The sequence below is a fragment of the Camelus bactrianus genome, chromosome 1, assembly GCF_048773025.1.
Source record: "Camelus bactrianus isolate YW-2024 breed Bactrian camel chromosome 1, ASM4877302v1, whole genome shotgun sequence".
NCBI classification, from domain to species: Eukaryota; Metazoa; Chordata; class Mammalia; order Artiodactyla; family Camelidae; genus Camelus; species Camelus bactrianus.
In genome coordinates, this window is record NC_133539.1 from 110,887,492 (window position 1) to 110,911,157 (window position 23,666).

Genomic DNA, 23,666 nt, shown 5'->3' on the forward strand with positions numbered 1-23,666 from the left:
AGCTGCTACATGGAAGTGTATGTATTTTCTATAACTGTTAGACTAAATCGGTGTGATACGTTAAGTAGTTGTAATCTACTTTAAAGGGAACAAAAGGAGGAAGGATTTTTTTAGAACCCTAGTATTGCTTCAGAATCAGAGATTGCAGTTACTTAGTGATTGTTGTGAATTTCTTGCGTTTGCTGCAGTATGGATTTGCCCTTTTACGTAGACGGGCCTTACAGTTAGAAGAGCTCACGCTGGGTAAGGACACACCTGACAACGCCCGGACCCTCAATGAACTGGGTGTGCTCTACTATCTTCAGAACAACCTGGAGTGAGTACCGTGGTGTTAATGATGAAAACAGGTATCCATTTTTGTCTCTTAGAGGCAAAGCTGTTTTACATTTCTGTCAAATCAAGCTAGAAAAATTGATAGAAACCATGCCAGAATTCATGTATGATTGTTACAAACATGGCCACAAGACAGTGACATTTTCTCTACTGTTTCCTTTCACGTTTTCCTTAGTAACTAAAACGTTATCCTGTAGCTTCTCTCAGATATTTTATATGTTTATGAAAAGTGAGTTTGTGTAGATGTTGTACATGAGGCCTCACCAAAGAACAAACTTGGGACAAAGGGAGAATAAAGAAAAGAGTGTAGGTGACTGTTAGTTTTTGTCTTCAGTTTATTTGGGCAGAAAGACTCAAAAAGGCGTTAATGTTTATACTTTCTGCGAAAGAAGTGTTTCTGGACTTCTTTGTATGTCAGAAAAATTTAACAAATTTGGCACTTTGGGTATCAGAAAAATACAACAAATATTTAGGCCACTTCACAAAAGTTTCTTTCATTAAAAATTATTTAGTACTAACTACAAAGGGAGAAGGAATGAATGCCAAAATCTTTTGAGTCAGGCGTAGTAATTTTTAAGATATAAAAAGTTTGTTTTGGAAACTATTCGTGGGTTTTCCTTTTAGGAGAAGTGAAGTGGAGAATTGAGACAACCATCCAGATACTTTAGGCCCTCACACTATCAGAAAAGCACTTTTAAATTTTTGGAAAAGGGCAGGAAGAGATGAGGGGGAGAGAGAATTTTAAGCCGAATCCTTCATTTTAACTGTCTTAGATATAAGAATAAAAGTGCTTTAGTTCTCCACCTAACTAGGTCTGACTTCTAGAGAATAAATCATTTAAACCATTTGGGGCTTTTGTTCATAGAACAGCTGACCAGTTTCTGAAGCGCTCCTTGGAGATGAGGGAGCGAGTCCTAGGGCCAGATCACCCTGACTGTGCCCAGTCTTTGAATAATCTCGCGGCTCTATGCAATGAAAAGAAACAGTATGATAAAGCAGAAGAACTTTATGAAAGAGCCTTAGACATTCGGAGACGAGCACTAGCCCCTGATCACCCTTCTCTGGCTTATACAGTGAAGCATCTTGCAATCTTGTATAAGAAAATGGTAAGTAATCCTCGGCATACCTACGTGTGTTTTATAACATACCAATTAAGCCATAACTGCTATCAGCAAAATAATTTGTCTTCTGATGGATAGATTATTTCCTATGAGCTTTTAAATCATAATGATTTAATTTTTCAACAAATAGCTGAGTAGAACATTGAAAAATATCATTTCAGATGTAACTAAATTAAGGTACTGGTTACTTTTTTTAAAATATAGTCCAAATATAAATGCATTCATCAGCATTCTCATTAGAACTTATTTTTCTTGTACATTTGATAAGTTCTAAAATTCAGCCAGTATTAGATTTGATGTTAAGCTACCATACACATAATGAATCACACAATTGTCAGGGCTGAAGGAGGAGTCTTGGTAACTGATTAAATGACCATTTTGATTTCACTCTTTCTTTGCCTACAATTAAATGTAATCATCCTTTACCATAGGATTCTAGCTTGAGTGACATTTGAAGTTTTTATAGCTGTTCTCAAAAAAAAAAAAAAAAGCCAGAGAAGTATGCTTTCATTTAGCACAATTATAGAGTCGTGTCGACTATCTTCAGACTTTGTGGGACCCTTGCTGGTCCTCCTGGCACTGAAGTTCATGTTTTAGTATGAAGGAACCATTGTTGCTATTTCTGCCTAACTTTCAAGTGAAAAAGAAATCCTAGAAAAATTTGGAAGGGATTTGGTGGGGAAGGAACTTTTATTTTGATGCTATCCCTACGTTATGTATAGTAGCAAACACACTGTAACTGGCATGTTTTCACTTCACCGGAAATAGTATAAGGGGGTCATCCTGAAGGGCCTTCTGAATTATCCAAGAAAATATTTTTATATTTAATGTAGTTTTACTTACTCTATTAGATTTCAGTCATCTAGAAACTTAACCATTAAACTGGGAGGAAATGCTTCTGAATTTTCTCCCTCAAAATTACTTTTTAATACAAAATTGTATTTGTGGAACAAACTCTAATCAGGAAGTATTTATTGCTTTAATATTTTTGTTAGATTTCACTACTGTTTTTTAGGGGAAACTTGACAAAGCTGTACCTCTGTATGAGCTGGCTGTTGAAATTCGGCAGAAGTCCTTCGGTCCAAAGCACCCTAGTGTAGCTACTGCCTTGGTGAACTTAGCTGTTCTTTATAGCCAGATGGTAAGTTCCCACACTTTCACGCTTTGTACGTGAGTGGCTTTAAGGTATGAAATATAGTATTAGACATGGCACTGTAAAAATAAAGTAAAATTGAGATTATCTACTAATGCTTCCTTTAGTTCTTGAGAAATTATTGAAGTTACATTTGTAAGACTGTCCCTTTCCTCTTAGTGTAAAACAGTGAGAATTTAGTTCATTGCATAGGCTTCGTTTTTTTAAATCTAGAGGCTCCCTACATCTCTGTGTCTAACATTGTCCTTAAGCTGTGGCATTTGCCTGTGACCGGTGAGAAACAGGTATATCCTCTCTTGGCAAAAAAGAAACAGGTTTGTGCTTATATAATTGGATTAATCTCAGTGGTTACCACACCCGGTCTAAAACTTGGGTTTCTGACTTTCTGTTATATTGCTTCTCCCAATATGATTTTTCATAAATTAATCTGTTTATCCACATCTTGTAGGCAGATATTAACTTTTTTAAAGTGCTTACCCAAGTAGATCAGCTTAGTCTAGAATACATTAATAGTAGTTTCAGACACCCAGTGTGTTTAAATGAGCATTGTTTCCTTTTTTTTTTTTTAATGAGAAAAAACACATTGAAGCCTTGCCGTTATATGAAAGAGCATTAAAGATTTATGAGGACAGCCTGGGTCGGATGCATCCTCGAGTTGGAGAAACATTAAAAAACTTAGCTGTGCTTAGGTAAGAATTTTTCACTTTCCTCATATAGCCAAAATCCCTTGTAGAACACCTTTGACTCATCATAGAACACAAAAAATATATATTGCTGATACAGTTTTTCTTGGAGTGGGCAAGATTGCTTTTGGTTGATCCACTTCAAGAGATCCTGAAGTACTATCCAGAAGGGAAGTGAAGGTGGCACAATCTATTTTGTAGAGGAGTGCATCAGGTCAAATAGAGGATGGTTTACGCCTGCAGCTAACTGGCTCTGGTAGTAATCTGGGCAATTTGCTGTCCTCAGAACTGATTTACTATTTATACGTTGACTTCTGTGTTGTGTTTATCTCAGGATGGTAACTTTCCTTAGCAGTTTCACTGCATCTGTTACAGCATGGTCTTAAGGAAGGAGATCATTTAGTGTCTCATGCCCCTTAGCAGCACAGGCAGAAAGGAAAAGAGTTTAGGTATTCTGTTTTACTGGTCTGCCTGAATGAATGCACCAGAAAAAATGAGCAATTATTCACATCGTGTTTTTCTGTAAGGTCATTTAGAATTAAAAGGTTACATTCTCATTTTGAGAATTTTTTTCTCAAAGCTATGAAGAAGGGGATTTTGAAAAAGCTGCTGAACTATACAAAAGGGCGATGGAAATAAAAGAAGCAGAAACATCGCTTTTGGGTGGAAAAGCTCCTTCCCGACACTCATCAAGTGGAGACACATTTAGCTTAAAAACAACTCATTCTCCTAATGTTTTCCTTCATCAAGGACAAAGGTAATAGCAGCAATTACAATTCACTGCAGATGTACATTAGGATGAAATAATTAAGAAACATTTGGAGCATTACTTTAAAATTCATGAAAACTGTTTTTAAGAAAATTTATTTTTACTTTGTGTGATTTAACTGTTAATTGTATGAAATTGTATTGGACTCCACTGAAGTTTGAGTCATGACTGTGTCGGGTTTTAGCTGTTTAAAAGAATTACCCTTCCTATTGTGTGGGATCCCAGGATGGAGATACGTCAGAATGCTCACATGTCTGGCGTGAGGAGTTGATCATGAAGAGCAGACTGGTCTCTGTTCTACAAGAGCTGGCAAAGCCGCTAAGACAGGGAGTTCGAGAACTCTGGTTCTTCTCATCTCTCAAAAGCTACTTTAGCCTCAGCATTCCTCATCTTGCTTTTCCGCAGCAGTCTGACCCAGTTTTCTACCTCAAAAAAAAGTTTCAAGGAATAAAAGGGATGTTTACGAAAAGTATGAATTGTCTTCTGTAAAACGAACTAGTAACAGGAGCCTCTGACTGCTGCTTTTTTTTTTTTTTTCTACTTTTCCCTTGAGCCCTCTGCCTTCTGGGCTCTCTACATTGTATGTTGTTTTACTGTGTAGAATGTACCTGCATAACCTGGTCATTAATGCAGTAACAGATGATGGCATTCTTTGACCTTTCCCAAAATATGGACAGGACCTTCTTTCTTAAGTGGCCTCAATCTGTCTCAAATATTTATATCTCAAACTTAAATTAGTTGGCCATTTTATACTGAAAATTAAATATTTTTATAGATTTTATAAATTGCCAGCTTAAGATATTGTTTTATACCATTTATGTATTTATATATAATAAAATCTTCAATTTTAATACTTGTAAGATTCCAACATGTATTCATTGTAAAGGTGAAAGATGTAACAACCATACTTGCTGTTTTAAAATAAAAGTGCAATTTCAAATTCTCTTTCCCACCCTCTTTCAAACCCTCTTCCTATAGAAGAGGGTTATATTTACATAATTAAGAAAAGTGTTGAACATTACAAAGAAGACTTGAATGTTGTCAGTACTTGCCGAGTAGTTTATGCAACTTGAGCTTCAGTGACTCTACAGGATTTTGGTTAATGTTACTCAAGGTGGTCAGTGAACCAGGACCATCGGCACCACCTGGGAGCTTATTAAAAATTCATACTCTCGAGCCTTTCCCCAGACCTGCTGGATCAGAATCTGCAGTCTAGCTCCATCCCCAGGTGATTCATAATGCATATAAGTTTGAGAAGCAGCGGTCTAATTCTAAGGCACTAGAGTGGTGACTTAAAAGGAATGAGGTAGGATCTTACAAAATGAGCATCATTCTTCCCCTTTTTGGGAGAAGTTCAAAAGGGAAAAAAAAATAAAATATAACCACAATAAATCTTTCTGGGTTTGCCAGCTGTGAGACACAAAGTAATTACACTCACAGATACACCAGACATTGATTTTAGAATTAATCTTTCAGTTTAAAATTTGATGATTTAGTGGTTTAAGTAATTTAATACATTATAAGTAATATATTAAGTTTAAATGCCTTAAACTTCTTTAGGAAATAATCTAAGATTAATATTCTAGAAGAACCCTGAAAAAGAAAAAACTAGCAAAAGGGTAATGTGCATTTTTTTTCTTTGTTCCTACACAATTTGGACTTGAAAAACATACCAAAAGTGCAAAAAAACTTACATTGTTCAAAGTGACTTTATGGTAAATTATTAATTATAGTTGAGGGATACTGACTATTTCAAGAGATTTAGGTTTAAATATAATTTTTAAGACTATTTTGATGTTACTAATTATATCACCAACTCAAATGTCCTCATGTAGAATGCCTACTTAAAAAGATAAAAGTAGTTGAGGCAGACATTTCTTTGTATTTGAGGTTCTCAAATAGGAATACCATGTTCACATTAATATATACCTTTCACAGTGAAAAAGGTGGCTTTTAGGCAACTCAATTATAAACCTGAATTGATAGGCTCCAAGTTATGGTAATTATGATTCATTTTCATTCATTAATACTTTATAGAAAGAGAAATTTTTTTTTAAATGCACTTTGGTGGGGTGGTCAAAGCTTCATTAATATTCTTAAATGTTTATTACCTTTTCATGTTGGCCAGTGTGTTTGTAGGTATTCAGGGAGTATTTTTACATGAAGAAACCCAAAATACATACTTTTTTTCACTGTATAAAACATCTGAGTAGTACCACAAATTAACAATTAAAAGGGATTAAAGTAGAACATGTTTGTTTTACTGTAATTTAGAGCCTTGGTACTAAGGCAATTTGGGGAGTGTGTTTCCACCTTTCACATTAGAAACAATAGTGTTTATAAATCTGGTTAAGCACTATGGGTTTATTTAGTTTTGTAAAATTCAGTGATGATTAATTTCTCACAGTCAGCTGCCTACATATACAAATTTTCAAGGCATGCAAACTGTCAAGAGAGCATTCTAGTTACAAAAGATCCTTGTTACCAGATTTTTTCTGCTAAAATAATCACTTTAATGGAAAATATCAGACCAAAAAATTAGATTAGATTTGGTACAGTATAAGACACTAGTAGGGTGCAGTGCCAATTAAGAACAGAAAAAAAGGTCTTTAGAAAACAGTAAGTTCTAACTATAATACTTTATCAACTATAAACTTTTAAACTTATAAATAAAGCCTTAGCAAATTAGTGTACCAAAAATGAGATTTAGAAAGACTGCATTTTCTTTTTTGAAATTCAAAGCATCTCTAGTAACCAGAAAAGTTACTTTACAGATGAATACACTAAATTTTAAAATAATAGCAAATGACCTACCAAGGCAGCATAAATAAATTTCAGGGCTAGAAAAACTATGCCCATACTTTCCTGACATCACTCTAAAACATAAGAATCACAGTATCCTAAAATCTCAAAACTAATATACTGAACATATTTGCTATTTGGGACTTTCTGAAATCGGTTTTTAGAAACTTATTTTACAAGTGGGAAATGCACTTTCAATTTTTTACTAACATTTTCCCCTAGAGATAGAATTTAAACATTTATATCTTCAAAACAAAAAAATCATCAAAATAGGAGATTAGCATAGTAACAGCCTACAGATAATGGTTACACATGCACGTTTCTTTATTGGTCATTAAATCATTAGGAATTTATTTCAACCAAGGCTCTCTAAGCCTTCATTATTTGTATGTGAACTCCAGACAAAACCAGTTTATCAGTTTATGATTGAGTGGTCATGATCAGGGAAAATGATACTCTTCCCCAAGAAGAAATACATGTCAGTCATTGCAGAGACAATTTAGGCCTCTTTCATTGCCCACTATCCAGGACAAATCCTTGCCAATGTTAAAATATCAAATTTAAATGAAATAAAGTATTCAGGAGGTAGCCCATATGATGGGTATAATTCAGATGATCTTAGCCTAAATTTATCCTTTGCTCCTCAGTAAAGCACACTGACTCAGATATGTGTCCCACCGATGAAATGCTTTTCCTTATTCGGTGCAGAAATATAATTTGTACATCCTGAAAATACCTTTATCTGACTATCCGTGAAGAGAGCTTCCTTTTATTTGCCTTTGTCTCGTTTTGAATATAAAATTCACAGGTTTGCAAACTTTTCTACTGACTACATTTCAACTTGTATTTCATCAGGAAACATTTGAGAGGATGTTTTTATTTTAAGGGTTAACTATTTGAAATTCATCGTTGGCCAAGTTAGCAGTAGTGGCCAGTTTTCTTGTAGGGAGCAATTCCAAACACAATGAGTAGATGCGTGCTGGCTCCAATCGGTATGTTCTATCTCTTGTCCTTTCCCTATATTTGACCACACACTACTGTATTGTCCACTGGCCTCAGGCAACGGACTACAAAGGATTACTGGAAAGAAAAGGAATGTGGCATCAGAATGGTCCTTTCTTCCTACCTTTCCCAAAAAGCCAAAACAGTTCAATGGCTAAGTTTGGATAAGACTTGTAACTGCCTACATTAATCCTTTGAAGTTTTCTTCCTAGAATAAGACATGAATTTTAGGAGAGTATCTGATTTAGTTGAAGGGGAGGGGAGCAACAAGCAATACTCAACAGTATTTTCAAAAAGTATAACAATTTAGTGAAGATACATCAATTGATGTTGCCCCAAGTTTTCTGTTTTAAAATGATTTTTTTTAATTGCAAGGGAATAGGCTTAAACACAGGAAATAAAACACAGGCCAGTCCGTTATTTACATGTTCTTCATCTTGGCCATGAGGTCTTCCAAGCTTTCTTCAGAATCTTCCACTGTTACCTCAGGTACAGAATCTTCCTGCTATCAATAAATGAGGAAAACATGGTGAAAATATAACCAATTAAAATTCTTGATGCTTAGGAATATATCACAAGTAAGCTTAGCCATGTTAAACGAGTTTACAAAGTAAACTTTCTTTAAAAAGTATTCTTTCTAATTTTTAGGGGAGACAAAGGCGTTTACCTTCCCCATCAATCTTTTCATTTGCAAGGCAGTAATTTCAGTAGTCCTGAGATTGCTACTGGAGTGGTACTTTTAAATGGTATTGTGGCTAAAGCTATCAGTATACAAAATGGCACTGTCATTTAATCAAATCTATTTCACCTGATCTACCAGTAAGTGAACAAAACTATTTTATGTCTGTTTTCAAACAGTTTAAAATGTACTGTGAATATTTCTACATTAACACTGAATACCTCTTTCTTTCACACATCTTAATGCCCATAACATAAAATATCTAAAACAGGAAACACTGCACTGGCATTATAAAATAGGTTGAAGATGAAAGAAGGTAAGACATTTTCTCTATATGATATTTACTTATAGTAAGTGAGATTTTAGGTGTACCTTTTTGGGAATTGTATATGCCACCGTAATTCCTTCAGGTAAGTCAGGAACTGGACCTGAAGAATTTTTCAGTTCCTCTTCTGAAACTTCAGATACCAACTCAATGCCTGTAAAGTTAAACTTGATCTTAAAACAGTCTTTAAGGAGCTTAATGAGCAATAATCATTCCAAATTTGTATCATCTTAATTACAGTTAGATTGACTCCCATAAAGGTGGTTTCATGCTGCCATATCCATTTATGAAAGATTCCTACCCCACTCATTGTCCTCATGTATTATCTCTTCCTCTTCTTGAACAACCTCCTGTTTGGGCAGCGCTGCTACCTTTTTCTGTGGAAATCAAACAGTGTCAAAGTGTTTTTACTCATTCTCAGTTATATGAAGCATTAATCAAGAATTTAAACAGGCTTTTTTCTAAGGAAGACACACAGATAGCCAGCAGACACATGAAAAGATGCTCAACATCACTCATCATGAGGGAAATACAAACCAAAACCAGTGAGGTAACACCTCACACCTGTCAGAATGACTACCATCAAAATAACAAGTGTTGGCAAGGATGGAGAGAAAGGGGAACCCTCATGCACTATTGGGATTGTAAATTGGTGCAGCCACTATAGAAAACAGTATGGAGATTCCTCAAAAAATTAAAAATACAACTACCATGTGATTCAGCAATTTCACTTCAGGGTATTTTTTCTGAAGAAAACAAAACTTATTCAAAAAGATATATGCACTCCAATGTTCACTGCACTATTTACAATAGCCAACATATGGAAGCACCCTAAATGTCCATCAATAGATCAGTGGATAAAGGAGACGTGGAATATACATACAATGGAATATTACTCAGCCATTACAAAAACCCTGCTATTTGTGACAACATGGATGGAACTAGAGTGTATTATGTTAAATGAAATAAGTCAGACAGACAAATACCATATGATCTCACTTAAATGTGGGATCTAAAAAACAAAATGAAAACAGACTCAAATACAGAGAACAAACAGTGGTTGCCAGAGGGGAGGTGGGGGTGCAAAACAGGTGAAAGGATTAAGAGGTATAAACCTCCACCTATGTAATAAATAAGTCACAAGGATATAATTTACAGCAGTAGGAATATGGTCAATAATATTGTAATAATTTGGGGGACAGATGGTAACTAGACTTATCATGGTGATCATTTCATAATGTACACAAACGTCAAATCACCATGCAGCACACCTGAAATTAACAATATTGTACAACTGTATTTTAGCTTAAAAAATTAAAATTAAAAAAAATGTTTTTAAAGAATTCAGACAGGCCTTTATCTTACCAAAAGCAAGAAAAGACTCTGAGCAGAATTTTCATTTTTAAAGCATGATGAATAAATCAGAACTTTGAAACTTCAGAACCCATTTATCTTGTATTCCAAATCTAAATAATAATTTCTTCTTTTTAAAGTTACTGTCCCATGCAATTTGGTCTCTCATGCATTGTGACAGATTGACATATACCTTATATTCTTCCTGCTGCTTCCTGCAATTTCTGTCATCACACTGAGGATTTGGCTTCATGGACATAGTAGGAAAAAAATCCTGCATTGCATTGTATCCAAGGTAAAAACTAACAGTACCAAAATTTAACAAAAACCTAGGAAAACAAATCAAAGTAGACTCAAATAAAGAAATAAAACCATAAGAGTATTAGGAAAAAGTGAATGAATTTTTAAAATATGACTGTGAAAGTAATGATTTTTTTAGCAACCCAGAAAACCAATTTTTTATCTTGTTTACAGAGCCTGGCTTATAGTAGATTTTGTTGAATGAATGCAGTCAAGAAAAGATTACTCCACTTCCTCAAACACAGAATGCACTATTATTTTTGAAACTGTAATAAAGATAAAATGTTGCCAATTAAATTATGACATGTCAACAACTATAAGAAGCATCCTGATGTCAGAGAAATTAAAATGTGGAAGAAGTGTATCTTAAAAATGCCTGACATATGGTGCTAAATCTAATTTTTTAAAGTTTTTATATATAACTTACTGCAAAGTTTACAATCTTAAATTTGTATTAAATCTCAGTAAAATTTTACAGAAGGACTCACCCATGATCACTACAGTGATTAAATACAGTTGTCCCTTGGTATCCATGGGATTGGTTCCAGAATAACCTCCACCCCCAGGATACCAAAATCAAGTCCCTTATATAAAATGGCCTAGTATTTGCATATAACCTGTGCATATCTTCTCAGATACTTTAAATCATCTCTAAATTACTTACAATACTTAATAAAATGTAAATGTTATGTAAATAGTTGTAAATACAGTGTAAATGTTATATAAACAGGTGTCAGCATGTGGCAAATTCAAGTTTTCTTTTTTGGAACTTAATGGAATTTTTTTTTTTTTAATATTTTCAATCCACAGTTAATTGAATCTGCAGGTGCACAACCCAAGGATATGGAGGGCCGGCTGAATGGTGCATTTCCAGGATGCCATAAAGCTCCCTGGCGCTCTCCCAGTCAAATCTGATTCTTTTTAGAAGCTTATAAATAGAGGAAAAATCATGTACAAAAGATAAACAACAAAAAGAAAAAGAGTTATTTCAAATGCAGAGAGTAACACAAATATGTGTGTTACTATATGTAATATTATCTACTATATATTTAAACATATTAAGATATATTTATATATAAATTAAAAGTATACATATATTAAACATATATAATATTTTAAAATGTGTATCTAAAACTAAATTTTTAAAAAACTAAATCAAATACTTAGCTGGTAATTCCAATATCTGGTATGTTTTTCAAAGGCAAACAAGACTATTCAGAAAAATTAACCCTCACTCACTTTAACACATTCTGTACCAAGATCCCAGCAACCACTCCCATGGTGGTAGGAAGACTGGCTGCACAAACACCTTCTCGTTTCAGAGTCTTCTCATCAATATTTGCAGCAACTACAAGTGGTGGAGCGCACTACATGAAGAAGAGTAAAAGGCAATACTTCAAAAGAAAGAAGAAGAAAGTGTAGGATGCTCCAAACAGCACTCCGTCACATTCCAAGCTTGGCTTTTCTTTGAACTGTAATACATTTTCAATGCCCCAGGAACTCTCACTTAACAGGGAAAAATGCCCAAAATGAATCACGCATACCGCAAAACAAGCAGATTCTCCAGGAATTATGAGCTGTATGTGCCCTGAAACTGCATTTTCACTGACCCCAGACTCCATCCATGTCTGTCCAAGTTCATTACAAGCCTTAACAGAAACAGGTGAAAACACAATAGAGAACATTAAAAAAGCAAGAAGTAATTAACCATAATTTCTTTTCATGAAAAACTGGAGTTAAATGGATTACAAAGAGTTTTTAAAAATTAATATTTAGAAACAAACAGTAAAGTTGTAAGTAACAGAATTCCTCAGCAATTGCCACTCTACTCAAAAAGTAAACTGACAGCATTCAGGCAAGCAGTCAATAAGTACCTAATTAAACTGAGCCATTTCACTGGTTTTCTTAGTATATTAATGTAAAACTTCATTTTTCTAAAATAATTTCAGCAATAACAATTGCAAAATTCTATTTGAAAAGTTATAAACACAATCAAAAGAATTCAGTTTTATTCTTGAGAAATTGTATAGGTAGGCAATTTATACATATTTACACATTTACTTAAAAATAAAGGAACAAAGTTAAAACCAATGCTGACCAAGAATAAGACAGAATAATAAATTTATTTTTTTTAATTATACATCAGAATTATGTGCCGTTTTAGTTTCCTCTCCTGGCATAAGAGAGAGTAGGATACTGAAACATATGCCACACCAGCAAAGCTACACAGGTCCCATTAGAATAAATTTCAAAAATAGGCTGAGAGAACATTAAAAATAAGTAAAACACATTATCAAAGGATTTAATGCAGAACTATTTTCAGGGTGGGGAATATATACTGACAGAACATATAGGAAAATCCACAAGTATAACACATTACACAATAGGAAAACTCACTGTATTTATTGTCATTCGAGCTTCAAAATTGTCCACACAGCTAAGAAGTAGGTCAACAGGTTTTCCTTCTTCTAATCCACCATAACTAAGCAAAGAAATTTTATTTGAAAAAAATCAGGACACAAAATACATTCTAATTAGACTGTATTTGTTCAGTCACATATTTATTCTTTCAGTAAATGTTTGAGTATAATTATAACACAGTATTTAATATTAAAGACCCAGTACATATCGAGTATTAACTATTATGAATATAATATCAATGATATTACAATACTTCTTATACAACACGTACAAGGCTGCATGAAGTATAAAGTCTGTTCACAAAAGTCACCATTTCCCTCTCAGCTGTCACAGACTTTTACTCTTGTTTCACTGCAAATGGAAATGTAGTAAGTTAACTGAATACAAGTCAATATTTCAGTGGTGCATTGACAGTCTCTGCAGAAAACCACTTTCAGATAGAAATATAATCTGGAACCCAGGACTTATAATTTTATGAGGATCCCTTTTTATATAATTAAATAACAGGATTTCGGGGGCTTGTTTTTTATTTTGTTGTTACTCTTGTTTTTTGGACAATATATACTTTTTGGTGAGCTCCCAATACATAAAAATCACACAAAAATTAACTATTTAAAATATATAAATAATATAAATACACACATATATCAACCTACCAACTCATTGAATTAATCAACAGATTTTCTAATAATACTTAAAGTAAGCTGGACATTGTGCAAAATATTCATAAATGAAATTTTACCTTATTCTATCCATGAAATGTTGAAAGTTTTCTACAGTGGTTATATTGTAGTTGTGTACCTCAAAAAGGACATCAGGATTAATGTTCCTAAGAGGGAAAAAGGGAATTATAAAAACTACTAGTAGAACAGTTAGAGAAAGCAGGAAAAAGAACTGAAAGAGCTAAAGATCACTTAACAGAGGCAGACAAGTGGAATTCAAACTATTCAAAGAAAATTCAAAGTTCTCTTCTGTCCCACCTCAAGGACCAGGCTCAAAACAAGTAAGACTGTCAGAAGGATTACAGAAATAATCCCACAATTTATATGCTGGAAATTAAGCCTTTATTACCTCTGTTAGCTACAGCTCAGCCTGACAAAAGAGCTTTTTTGTTCCCTATTCAATTCAGTGCAAGTATGTTTGGGGCCACAAAGAAACTTCCTAGAGTAAGGGTTAGCAAACTATGGCCCCTGGGGCAAATCGACCTGGCACCTGCTTTTGTAAGGTCTGCAAGCTAAGAATGGTTTTTACATTTTTAAATCGTTGCAAGAAAAAAGGAATCAAAATAAGAACATATTTTATGATACGTGAAATTATATGAAATATAAATTTTAGAGTCCATAAATAAAGTTTTATCAGAGCACAGCCATGCTCATTCATTTTTACATTGCCTACAGCTACTATCACACTCCAGCTGTATAGCTGAAGAAGTTTTGACAAAGACTGTATGACCCTCAAAGCCTAAAATATTTATTATCTAGCCCTACAAAGAAAAAAGCTGCCACTGCAGTTCGAAGAGATAACTGAAACCTGCATTTTTATAGAGAAAAATTCAGGTCCATTTATCTGATAGGTTAACTCATACCAAATACACAAAGCAAGATTTCACTAATTTCACTGCCTTCAATTGCTATTCCATTTACCTCAAAGTATGTTCTGCTGCTTGAACTTTACTTAATCCTGCTTGATGAGGCTGGAAGAAAAGTCTGTTCATATTGGCCAGTTCCACCTTGTCATAGTCAAAGAGTAGCAGCTAAAATGAAAACAGTGGTATTCTGTTGAAAAACATACCAAAAAACAAACTGAAAATAATCAATCAACTAGTGGGCTTTACACTTGATGGATTTAGCAGTTTGACAGTAATATTAATAGCTAACTGTGAAACACTAGGTGCCATGAATTCATTTAATCCTCATATGGGGTAAGTATATAGGTAATATTATCCTTGTTTTAGAAATGGGACAACTAGGGCACTTGCCCAAAAGCCACTCAGCTAATATGCAGTGGAAATGAGACTCAAATTCAGACATTCTCAATCCAGCACCTGCACCCTGACCACAGTGCTGTACTGCCTTTCTAAACGATTTGGCTCAAAAATCACTCCATTTCATTGCAATTTTTAAAAACTATGCCAAAATTCTACTTCATTCCAATTTTTTGCTAAAAGCCAGGAACCCATTAGATAAGTGAAATTTTTAAATAAGGTAAAAACAAATGCTATAACTTAAAACCACAGTATAACATGATTCCTTTCTTGAGTATGATACTATATATGCCCATACCATGGCTAAAACTTTATTCCAAACAGTCAGTTAATTGTTGTTTCCTGCTACATACTTAGACATGACAGCGTTTGTCACACTCACCCAACTTTAAAGTGGCCAAAAGATCCATTTCTTATCAGTAAGAACAGGTTGAACCCAATGAGGTCCCTACATTATCTAAAATTCTGTGACTTTGTAATATAATTCTCAGCATTCTAAATTTAACAATAAAAGCAGAAATGAGATTTTCATCTTCTCAATAAAGAAACTAAAAAAAAAGGTAATCCAGCCCATTAAAAACAACATCTAGGTAACACTTAATATCTTGCTAGAAAAGATATCACTTACACCCTCTATAATTTTCTAACCCTAATTAGAATTTTCAAAATATGGTTTATTTAAGCTCATTCTTAGCAATATTTATTAGGTCAGGTCAAGTATTAAATTTGAGTTTCAACTTCATAGCTGGGTTATGAGTTAGCTGCAGGAAATCTTAAATCTGGGGACAGATGTCTGAGCTGTAACTGTCACTAATTAGCTCTGCCCGTGGGTAAATCACTTTCACTTTTTAGGCCTGCATCCTCATCTGTATAACAAGGCAGCTGATCTAGATCTGGTGATCCAGAGTGCCCTGGGGAATTCCATAAACTTTCAGGGATAAGCAGTGGGCCCTGGGTCTCCAACCCTCCCACTTCCCTACTTAACCCCATAAATCAGCTTCTTGTTCCTCTGTTTCACATATTGAAAAAAGAGTTCTGAAACTTACCCATGTAGACTCTTAGCTTACAAACTTGAGTGCACATTGGAATAAAAAAATACAGATGTCAGGGTCCCATTCCCAGAGGTTCTCATTAACTCATTATGGAGTGCAGTATGGATATCAGAAGTTTTTTAAACGTCCCAGGTGATTCTAACTACAGGTGATAACCACTATTCCGGATCCTGGCTACTGTAAATCCTTGCTCACTCTAGCATCACCTGGAGCTTGTTAGAAATAAAGGAGCATTTCTCCTGCTTTAATATGCATATGAATCATCTGACAGTCTTGTTAAAATGTAGCTTCTGATTCGGCATGTTTTGGGTAGAGCCTGGGAATCTGCATTTCTAACAAGCTCCCAGGTGATGCTCATGGTACACTTCAGGGACCAAACTGAGGAGGAATAGGACCCAGCAGTTCTTAAAGCTTAGTCCTCAGAACATCAGAACAATCTGGGTTCTGGGAACTTGTTAAAAATTCAAATTCTTAGGTCCACCTGAACCTTACAGAATCAAAACCACTGGGTTAGTCTGGCAATCTGTGTTTTAACAATCCTTCCAAGCGATACTGCTGCACACTCAAAACTGAGACCTGCAGATTTCCATGATCACTGCCATTCTCAGTCAGTCAGCTAGGGCCCTTATGTCAGCCAGTTGTTGACTGGCTTTTATAAATTTCTTCAAAGACTTTGAAATGTTAATAAACATTGTTAGTATTTTGGTGTTATCTTTTCTGTATCAGTAAGTGAGTGCCAACTTTGAAGCCACTTGGGGCATGAAGTAGATCAACATATTAAAAAGCACTGATATACTTTGTGGGAAAATGTTTGCTTCATTAAAATGACAAATAAAAGGGTATATAATTGTGGAAAGCTTATCTAACACCATGAGCTTTGGCTTTATAAATCTAAGATTGACTTCTAGCATAAGGTTAACTTCTCCCTCCTACCTGCAATCTAAGTCAATTTTAGAAAAACGGAAAAAAAAATGCATGGGTTAAAAAAAATCTGGAGTATTCACCAGTTCACTTTTGGGAGTCAGAAAGATACATGCTTCTTAGTCTGTCTTGTTTGAATTTTTTTTTTGGATGTTTCAGTGTTTCATCCACACACTTCATCAATTTAACAGCCTTCTTTCCTAAACTTCTATTGCTAAAATACTTAAGTCCAAATTGTTTATATATTATTTCAAACTAAAAAGTTCCTGAACACAGTTAGGTAGTCCCTGTTTAATTAGCAATAATATCAGCTCCCTTTTTGGTAGAGTTATGTCTTAAACCTTCCCCCACCCCCCAGGTAGAAAGAACAATCTGAATAAATATGTCACCAATCAATAAACCATTAGTAATGAGAAAAAAATCCGAATTTGTACCTGACTTCTCCAGAAGTGAGTAGGTTCCCTATATGACAAGCAAAGAGAAATGCTTTTACCTTTCCAATGCCACATCTTGTCAACATTTCAGCAGTCACGCTGCCAACTCCACCAACACCTACTATCGCTACAGCAAAGGTACGGATTTTCTGTGAAATGTAAGATTGTATTTGTGTTGGTTAATATTTCTTCATTGAAAATGTCAGAAATTATTTTCATTTACTGAAATCATCTTCAAAACCTTGGGAAGGCTTATCATACCTCATAGTCGCTTACAATTCCCATTCGTTTCAATGCCATCAGGCGGCTTAAAGCAAAGAAAAAGAATGTTTTAAAGCTTAAAATCTTTTAAATAATAGTGATACAGGTAAAACATACATCATCACAGAAACTAAACTGTGAGAAAGAAATTGTTGGTGGGAGTGGGTGGCGGGGGGGGAGGATCTTTATCAGCTGGCTTTTACAGATGAAACTAAATCACCTCAGCAGCTTTAAAAACACTGATGGCTGAAAACCCTCCCAGACGTAGCCTGTGAAGTAAGATTTTTTTGAAGTTCCTCAGATGCTCTAATGTGCAGTCAAGATTGAGACCTACTGACTTAAATGTTGTGTTCAGATGAGATGGGTCAAAGTGAAATTTCAACATTTTCCTATGCTTTATTAGTATATGTAAATATTTAATGTTTAACACTCAGATTTAACATTTAACATCAGAATAATCCTGTGGCTAGAATTCCGTTCACTTGTTGCCTCTGCCCATTAACAGATAATGTCTACTTTTCGTAAGCACATCTGGGCCAAGGACTCTAACAGGTACTTTACCTCATTATGCTAGTCTGTTCTATTCGGTGTTTTAGCTTTTTTTTTTTTTTAAATATTTATACTTTAACCCTATACACATATATATACAAATTCCATTCATTTGCACTCTGGCAGGCTTGTTGGGATATTCAGCAGTCTTCTGGCATCCAACCCCATTTTTCTCTCCTCCCTCATTTTAAACTCTGTTACCGACATAATCTGTAAAAAAACATGCTAACATTGTTATTTCTTGATTTTCAATTTTAGGTACTAGCTGAAGATTTCTTATCACTGATCCCTACTGAACACAAATATTTCTCATCCCACCAGCCTCTTACTATTGTTTTTGGTTATTTTGGTTAGATGTTCATACCGTTCACAACTGGGCAATGCAGTATATTGGAACTTACCCTTTCATATATAATCCCTACCCTTGAAGTTAATTGTTTCTCCTCATGCTTAATTTCCTATGTATTTCCACAAATTCAAACCCAGTTGTCTAAAATTCCTCTAGATACAGTCATGTGCATGAGGTGTTCTAGCAATTTTATCTTCTTGAAGACGTACTAGGATCTTCTGAAATGTCCTCACAGGCTGACTCCCATCTGCACACACTGCTCCCATTCTGGGCTCCCCCTTCATCATTACAAATTCCCTTCATTTCTTTATCCTGTTTTAATCCCCTGCTTTCTGTATCCTACAGCTCAGTGGCTCTAAAGTATGGTCTGTAGCTCAGTAACAGTACCAACTGAGAATCTGCTAGAAATACCATTTCTTGAGCCCCAACTCTATAATCACAGAACGAATCAAACTTTGGATGTGGAGCCTAACAGTCCATGTTTTAACAAGCTCCTCAAAATAATTCTGATGCGCATCAAAGATTAAGAGCCTTTGCTCTAGATTATTTAATTTATTCTCTTGCTATGGTTGGAATAACATCTTACAGTAGCTTTGTAAAGGGTCCAACGAAGATAAATTTTGAGAACTTGTACATCTGAAAATGTTCTTTATCAAAATTCTTTTCTTTATAAAAAGGACAAACTAAAGGGTACATAATCATGGAAGGCTATTAATACACACACACACACACACACACACACACACTTGATAGTTTAATTTGGTATAAAAGTCTAAATTAGGAATAATTTTCCTTTAAAATTTCTAAGGTATTGCTCCAGTGTCTTCTAGATTCTGAAATCTCATGATGTGCCTTAGAATGAATCTTTTCTCATCCATTATGTGGACCCTTTCAAGTTGGAAACACTTTTTTCAGTTCTGGGAAATTTCCCTGAAGAGTGTGATGACTCGTTTGCTTGGTTTATTTTTCCTGGACTTTCTGGACCTTCTACTGTTTGAAAGTTGGGCCACTTGGACTGATCCTCTACTTTTAATTATTTTGTACTATTTTCCATCATTTTAGTTTCTGCTCTGTTCTCCTAGTTTTTCAACTTTAATTTCCAACCCTTCTATTGAGATTTTCATTTTGTTATTCTCCACTTACAAGAATTCTTTTTAATCCTCCGAATGACTTTGCAGTATCCTGTTCTGTTTCATTTACATACCTCTCTCTCTCTGAAGATACTAAAGATAATGTTGGGGTTGTGTTCCCCTTATATAGTCCATTCAAATTAACATTTCTATTTTCTTTCTTTCATGTTAGGAACTTCTCTTATCCTTTGTTCTGCTCATATTAAGAGCCAGACACTAATAAAGGGAAGGATGGGGGCAATATTTGTTTGACTTTGGGCTTCACTGTAGGGTGATCTGTCCTGGTTCCTTAGAGAAACCCACAATGTCAGTGTCTTTCAGTCGTTCTTCTTGGTTCTCCCAGATTCTCTGGAGAACAATCTTTCAATTTCCAGCCTGTAAGGTAATTATGCCCATCAATTTTGAGATGTTAAGTGGAAGAGCAAGGCTGGGAGTCCTAGCATTCAGTATGCAAACATTCAGTTAATCCCCTTACTTCAAGTACAAAGACCTGCTTCTATTATTTAATAGAAATCATCTATTTTACTCTCAATGAGTAAATCTCTAGTCTTCTCTCCCAGTAGGGAGAGGCATTTGCTGCCCAAAGTGGAGTAGCAAACTTGGGCTGTTGTCAACAGATTTCTAACCCTATCTTTTTTAGCCCTACCTTAAGCCCTTCTAGAAAGACCTATGCCTATTCTTGAGCCTTTGGGGAATTCTGTAGTATAAACTGGGTTGCAGGCTTTAGAGTCAATTTCTTTGGATCCTTTAAAATAGTTATCAGTCATCCATCCCTTTTCTGGTATCTAAAATTGTGTTACTATAATCTTTAAGTACAGGAACTCACCCTCCCCCCGTTATTAATAGAAATCCTCCACTTTTTCAATGGGGGTTTATTCCTTTTAAAAAATTCCTTTACTGTCATTTTAGTGGGATTGGGTAGACAGTTATAACATATGCCTGTGCTCAACCTGCCATCTTTACATTGACGCTCTCTTTAATCTTTACAAATAACCCTGAGAAGAATGTACTGCAGCCTCCTTTTACAAATGAGGGAAAGGATTCATGTTAATTAACTTCCTAAGATCAGCTAAATGGCAAACAAGTATTCAGGGCTGGGTTTTTGAGCCAGTATTGAAAACCAAGTTTTCTAATTTTAAAGCCTCTGCTCAACTCTTCCTTTTGTCCACATGCATCTAATTATATACTATACCACATAATTTTACACTTACTTGTGTTGATCATTATTCCACAACCACTGAATCTCCAAAACTAAAGCAAAAGTTTTTTGAGGGTCAGGGGCTTTATGTTATATTTCTATTATAGCGCCAGATGCAGTTAAAAAGATGTAGAACACCTACAAATCTCCATATTTTTCTGACAACTATGTACTTTTTCTATCATAATTCTTACCACTCACACTGCAATCCCATGTCTACCTTTCTATCTCACATTCATCTGGCAATCCCTTGAGGGAAATGACCGTGTCTATATATATTCCATGTCTATGCATAACAAATGCAATAATCACAATTAATAGTACATATTATTCAATAGGGCTGGAGATGAAAAAGTGCTCACTAAATATTTGCTTAATGAACAAAAATTCAAAAAATTTAGTCTAAATTTTATCAAATTTCCATGTACACTGCAGAGCTCTGGGTGACAACTGCCATCTCCTATATAGCAGTTTTAATAGACAAATGGTGCAAATAAGATACAAAATACTTAATGTCTAGATTTGAGTTCTGAAAGTTTGGTTTGGGATTATTACAATGTCAAGAAATCGTCCCACATTAAAATGAAAGATTGATTCTAAATACATGATCCACATTCCTTTGCTTTTCATTGTTGGAGGTAATGCTATAAATTTTTCACTTGTAAAGTTAAAAAATCTTTAAGGATGCCAAACCAAATAGTTTCCACTCATTCTGATTAGAGATGTCAGTTCATGCTTATTCAATCTGTAAAAATTTTGAATGGCTAACCCATCATACATGGCAAGACAGTTATATATGCATCCTGTCAATTATATCTCAAAATTGAAAGGAAAAAAAAACAGGTAGTAAGATGAATGAGAGAAAACCAAGAATCAGGCATGATGATTTCATTTAATTTGGGTTAATATAAACTTTTCTGTAATTATGGAACAATTATAATTTCGTCAGGTTTTTCTGTCGCAAGTAATACTGTACTTAACATCTTTGTGCCTAAATACTGGTCTGTATTTTAGATTGTTTAAAAAAAAAAAAAGATACATGTACCCTAAGACTTCCACTGAGGCTTTATACATCATAAATAAAACCTGTCTTTAAAATCCAAACTCTCCTGCTTTTTGAAGGAAAAGAGCAACAATAACATCTTTCCTGTTTCACCTACTTTAAAACTATCCAGTTTTAAGCCACACTACTTACTGGCTTATTTGTTTTTCTTGGGGATGCAGTCCCATGTGAACTTTGGAGTAAGACAAACCTATTGTCAGTTAAAGCCTTATTAGCTACTATTAGCTCTGTGGCCTGAGGCTGGTCACAACATTGCTGACAGCCTCAATATTCTCACCTACATAATGGAGGTAAAATAATCGTACCAATGTCCTAGGGTTGTGCTGAGGTGTAAAGGGACAATGCATGCAAAGTGCTTAGCAGGTAACGAAAGCTCAGAAACTGTTATTATATGCACTGAACAATAAAGTCTTGTACAAGGCTTAACATATACAGGTGCTACTCTAAGAATACATATACTGACAATTTCAATCTTCACAACTCGACAGAGATATTAGGAGTGAAAAACTGAAACAAATTCAGAACTCTCTCCAGGTTACTCAGTTGCTAAGATTTGAATCCAATCAATCTGGCTCTAGAGTCCTTACCGTTAACCACAGAGCTATGTTCGGCCTGCTGATTAACAAACCTTAGGAAACGAAAAAAGGAGACGAGCGGACAGAACTGGTAAAGCCCAATGGTTTTAGAGCGAATCCAGCTATTCCTACCACGCCCCTAATTTAAGAAACACTAAACAAGCCTTTATGAATCTCGAAGTTTACGCTTAGCGGGTTTCACTTTTGGTGTCATCTTGTGAAAGTTATTACTATCAGTTTTATGCAGAGTGAGGAAGGCTAACAGCAGGGCAGTAGGAAACTGGATACGTGTCCTCGGGAAACACAGGAGCAGCACCATATGGCTGATTCACTTTATTTTTATTTTTATTTTTTCACAAAGAGAAAGAACATCTCTTAACCAGTACTAAAACTTGGACTTGCCGTTTGGGAACAGGGCCCCCAAAACAAGAAAAGGCCGATGAGAGGCCATATGAGCTGGACAGCAGCTGGGGGCTCCTCACTCCTGACCACCTGGAGACCGTGACCTCGCCCCCCTCGCCCCGCCACGCTGGTCACCTGTAGGGGTTGGAGTCCACCACCTCCGGGCTCATCTTCTCGATGCGGGCCCGACCGCCTCCACCGTCGCCGCCCCCCAGGGCCCGGCGACTTCTCTCCTGGGCCAGCTCCCGCTCCAGCTCCTCGACCCGCTGCTGCAGCCGCTCCACAGACTCGGCCATGGCTGGGACCCCGGCTGCCAGCGCTCCCAGCCCCGGCCTTCGCCGCCGCCGCCGACCCACGCTGCTAGGCCTGCTGGTCCCGCGAGGACCTCGCGGCAGCCTTCCTAACCCAGACCCCGGGGGAAGCGCTCCCAGCGCCTCCCGGACCGACACGTCTCCGCAGCTCCCTGCGGCCGCCCACGGGCCGCTTCCGGTGCGTTGCAGTCATTGCTCCCCCCTCAGATTAAAAAAAACCCGCCCCTTTCAGCTTCCTTCTTCGCCTGGGCCAAGAGACCAGGCCGCAGCAGGACAGGGGTCATAGGTGTCCAGAGCCCACGGCCTGTGATGTTGCCTTTCCAACCGGGCGACTAGGAGTAACCCCGGGATCTTTTATTCCTGGGTTCGAGGTCCTGACGGGCCCTTTTCTGAACCGGACCCTATGGGTCTTCCGCCTGCTGGTGCATTAAATTTGGAGGTGGGAGAGGCCAGGCCGTTCTTACTTGCCCTTAGGGACTAACTTTACTTTGCTTGC

The 23,666-nt window shown here is 35.9% G+C and overlaps 2 protein-coding genes across 7 annotated transcripts in view; one reads left to right on the top strand and one right to left on the bottom strand.

The window, feature by feature from the left end:
• Positions 1-4,915, top strand: part of NPHP3 (nephrocystin 3) — a 32,475-nt gene extending 27,560 nt beyond the window's left edge. Inside the window, exons 23-27 of one of the 4 annotated variants that reach the window (XM_010947738.3) lie at positions 189-316; positions 1,199-1,439; positions 2,470-2,595; positions 3,181-3,296; positions 3,871-4,915. In XM_010947738.3, coding sequence (XP_010946040.2) covers positions 189-316; positions 1,199-1,439; positions 2,470-2,595; positions 3,181-3,296; positions 3,871-4,051 — 792 coding nt within the window. In that variant the 3' untranslated portion in view covers positions 4,052-4,915. Of the gene's footprint in view, positions 1-188; positions 1,440-2,449; positions 2,596-3,180; positions 3,297-3,870 lie in introns of those variants that run through there. The other 3 variants (XM_045511228.2, XR_012509422.1, XM_074371230.1) reach the window with 3 other exon arrangements.
• A 1,488-nt stretch (positions 4,916-6,403) lies between these two features.
• Positions 6,404-23,452, bottom strand: UBA5 (ubiquitin like modifier activating enzyme 5). 3 transcript variants are annotated; one of them, XM_074371232.1, is made up of 12 exons: positions 22,995-23,452; positions 17,594-17,639; positions 17,392-17,481; positions 14,585-14,694; positions 13,684-13,770; positions 12,918-13,002; positions 12,065-12,169; positions 11,760-11,887; positions 10,414-10,549; positions 9,169-9,244; positions 8,915-9,021; positions 6,404-8,365 (listed from the first exon to the last, which is right to left on the bottom strand). In XM_074371232.1, exons 1-12 carry the CDS (start codon positions 23,153-23,155, stop codon positions 8,285-8,287), a joined length of 1,212 nt encoding a protein of 403 aa, XP_074227333.1. In that variant the 5' UTR covers positions 23,156-23,452; the 3' UTR covers positions 6,404-8,284. The 3 variants fall into 3 exon arrangements, with proteins under 3 accessions (XP_074227333.1, XP_010946039.2, XP_074227334.1); XM_010947737.3 differs by having other exon boundaries at positions 6,404-8,368; XM_074371233.1 differs by lacking the exon at positions 17,594-17,639 and having other exon boundaries at positions 6,404-8,368; positions 22,995-23,129.
• Positions 23,453-23,666: the final 214 nt, after the last annotated feature.

Coding starts and splice junctions, on each gene's coding strand:
- UBA5 (XM_010947737.3), bottom strand. CDS start 23,155: ATGGCCGAGTCTGTGGAGCGGCTGCAGCAGCGGGTCGAGGAGCTGGAG. Junction 10,550..11,759: donor TTGGTACAGAATGTGTTAAA/GTGAGTGAGGGT, acceptor TTGTTTTCCTAG/GTTTTTGTTAAATTTTGGTA. Junction 9,245..10,413: donor AGCAGCAGGAAGAATATAAG/GTATATGTCAAT, acceptor TGATTTCCACAG/AAAAAGGTAGCAGCGCTGCC.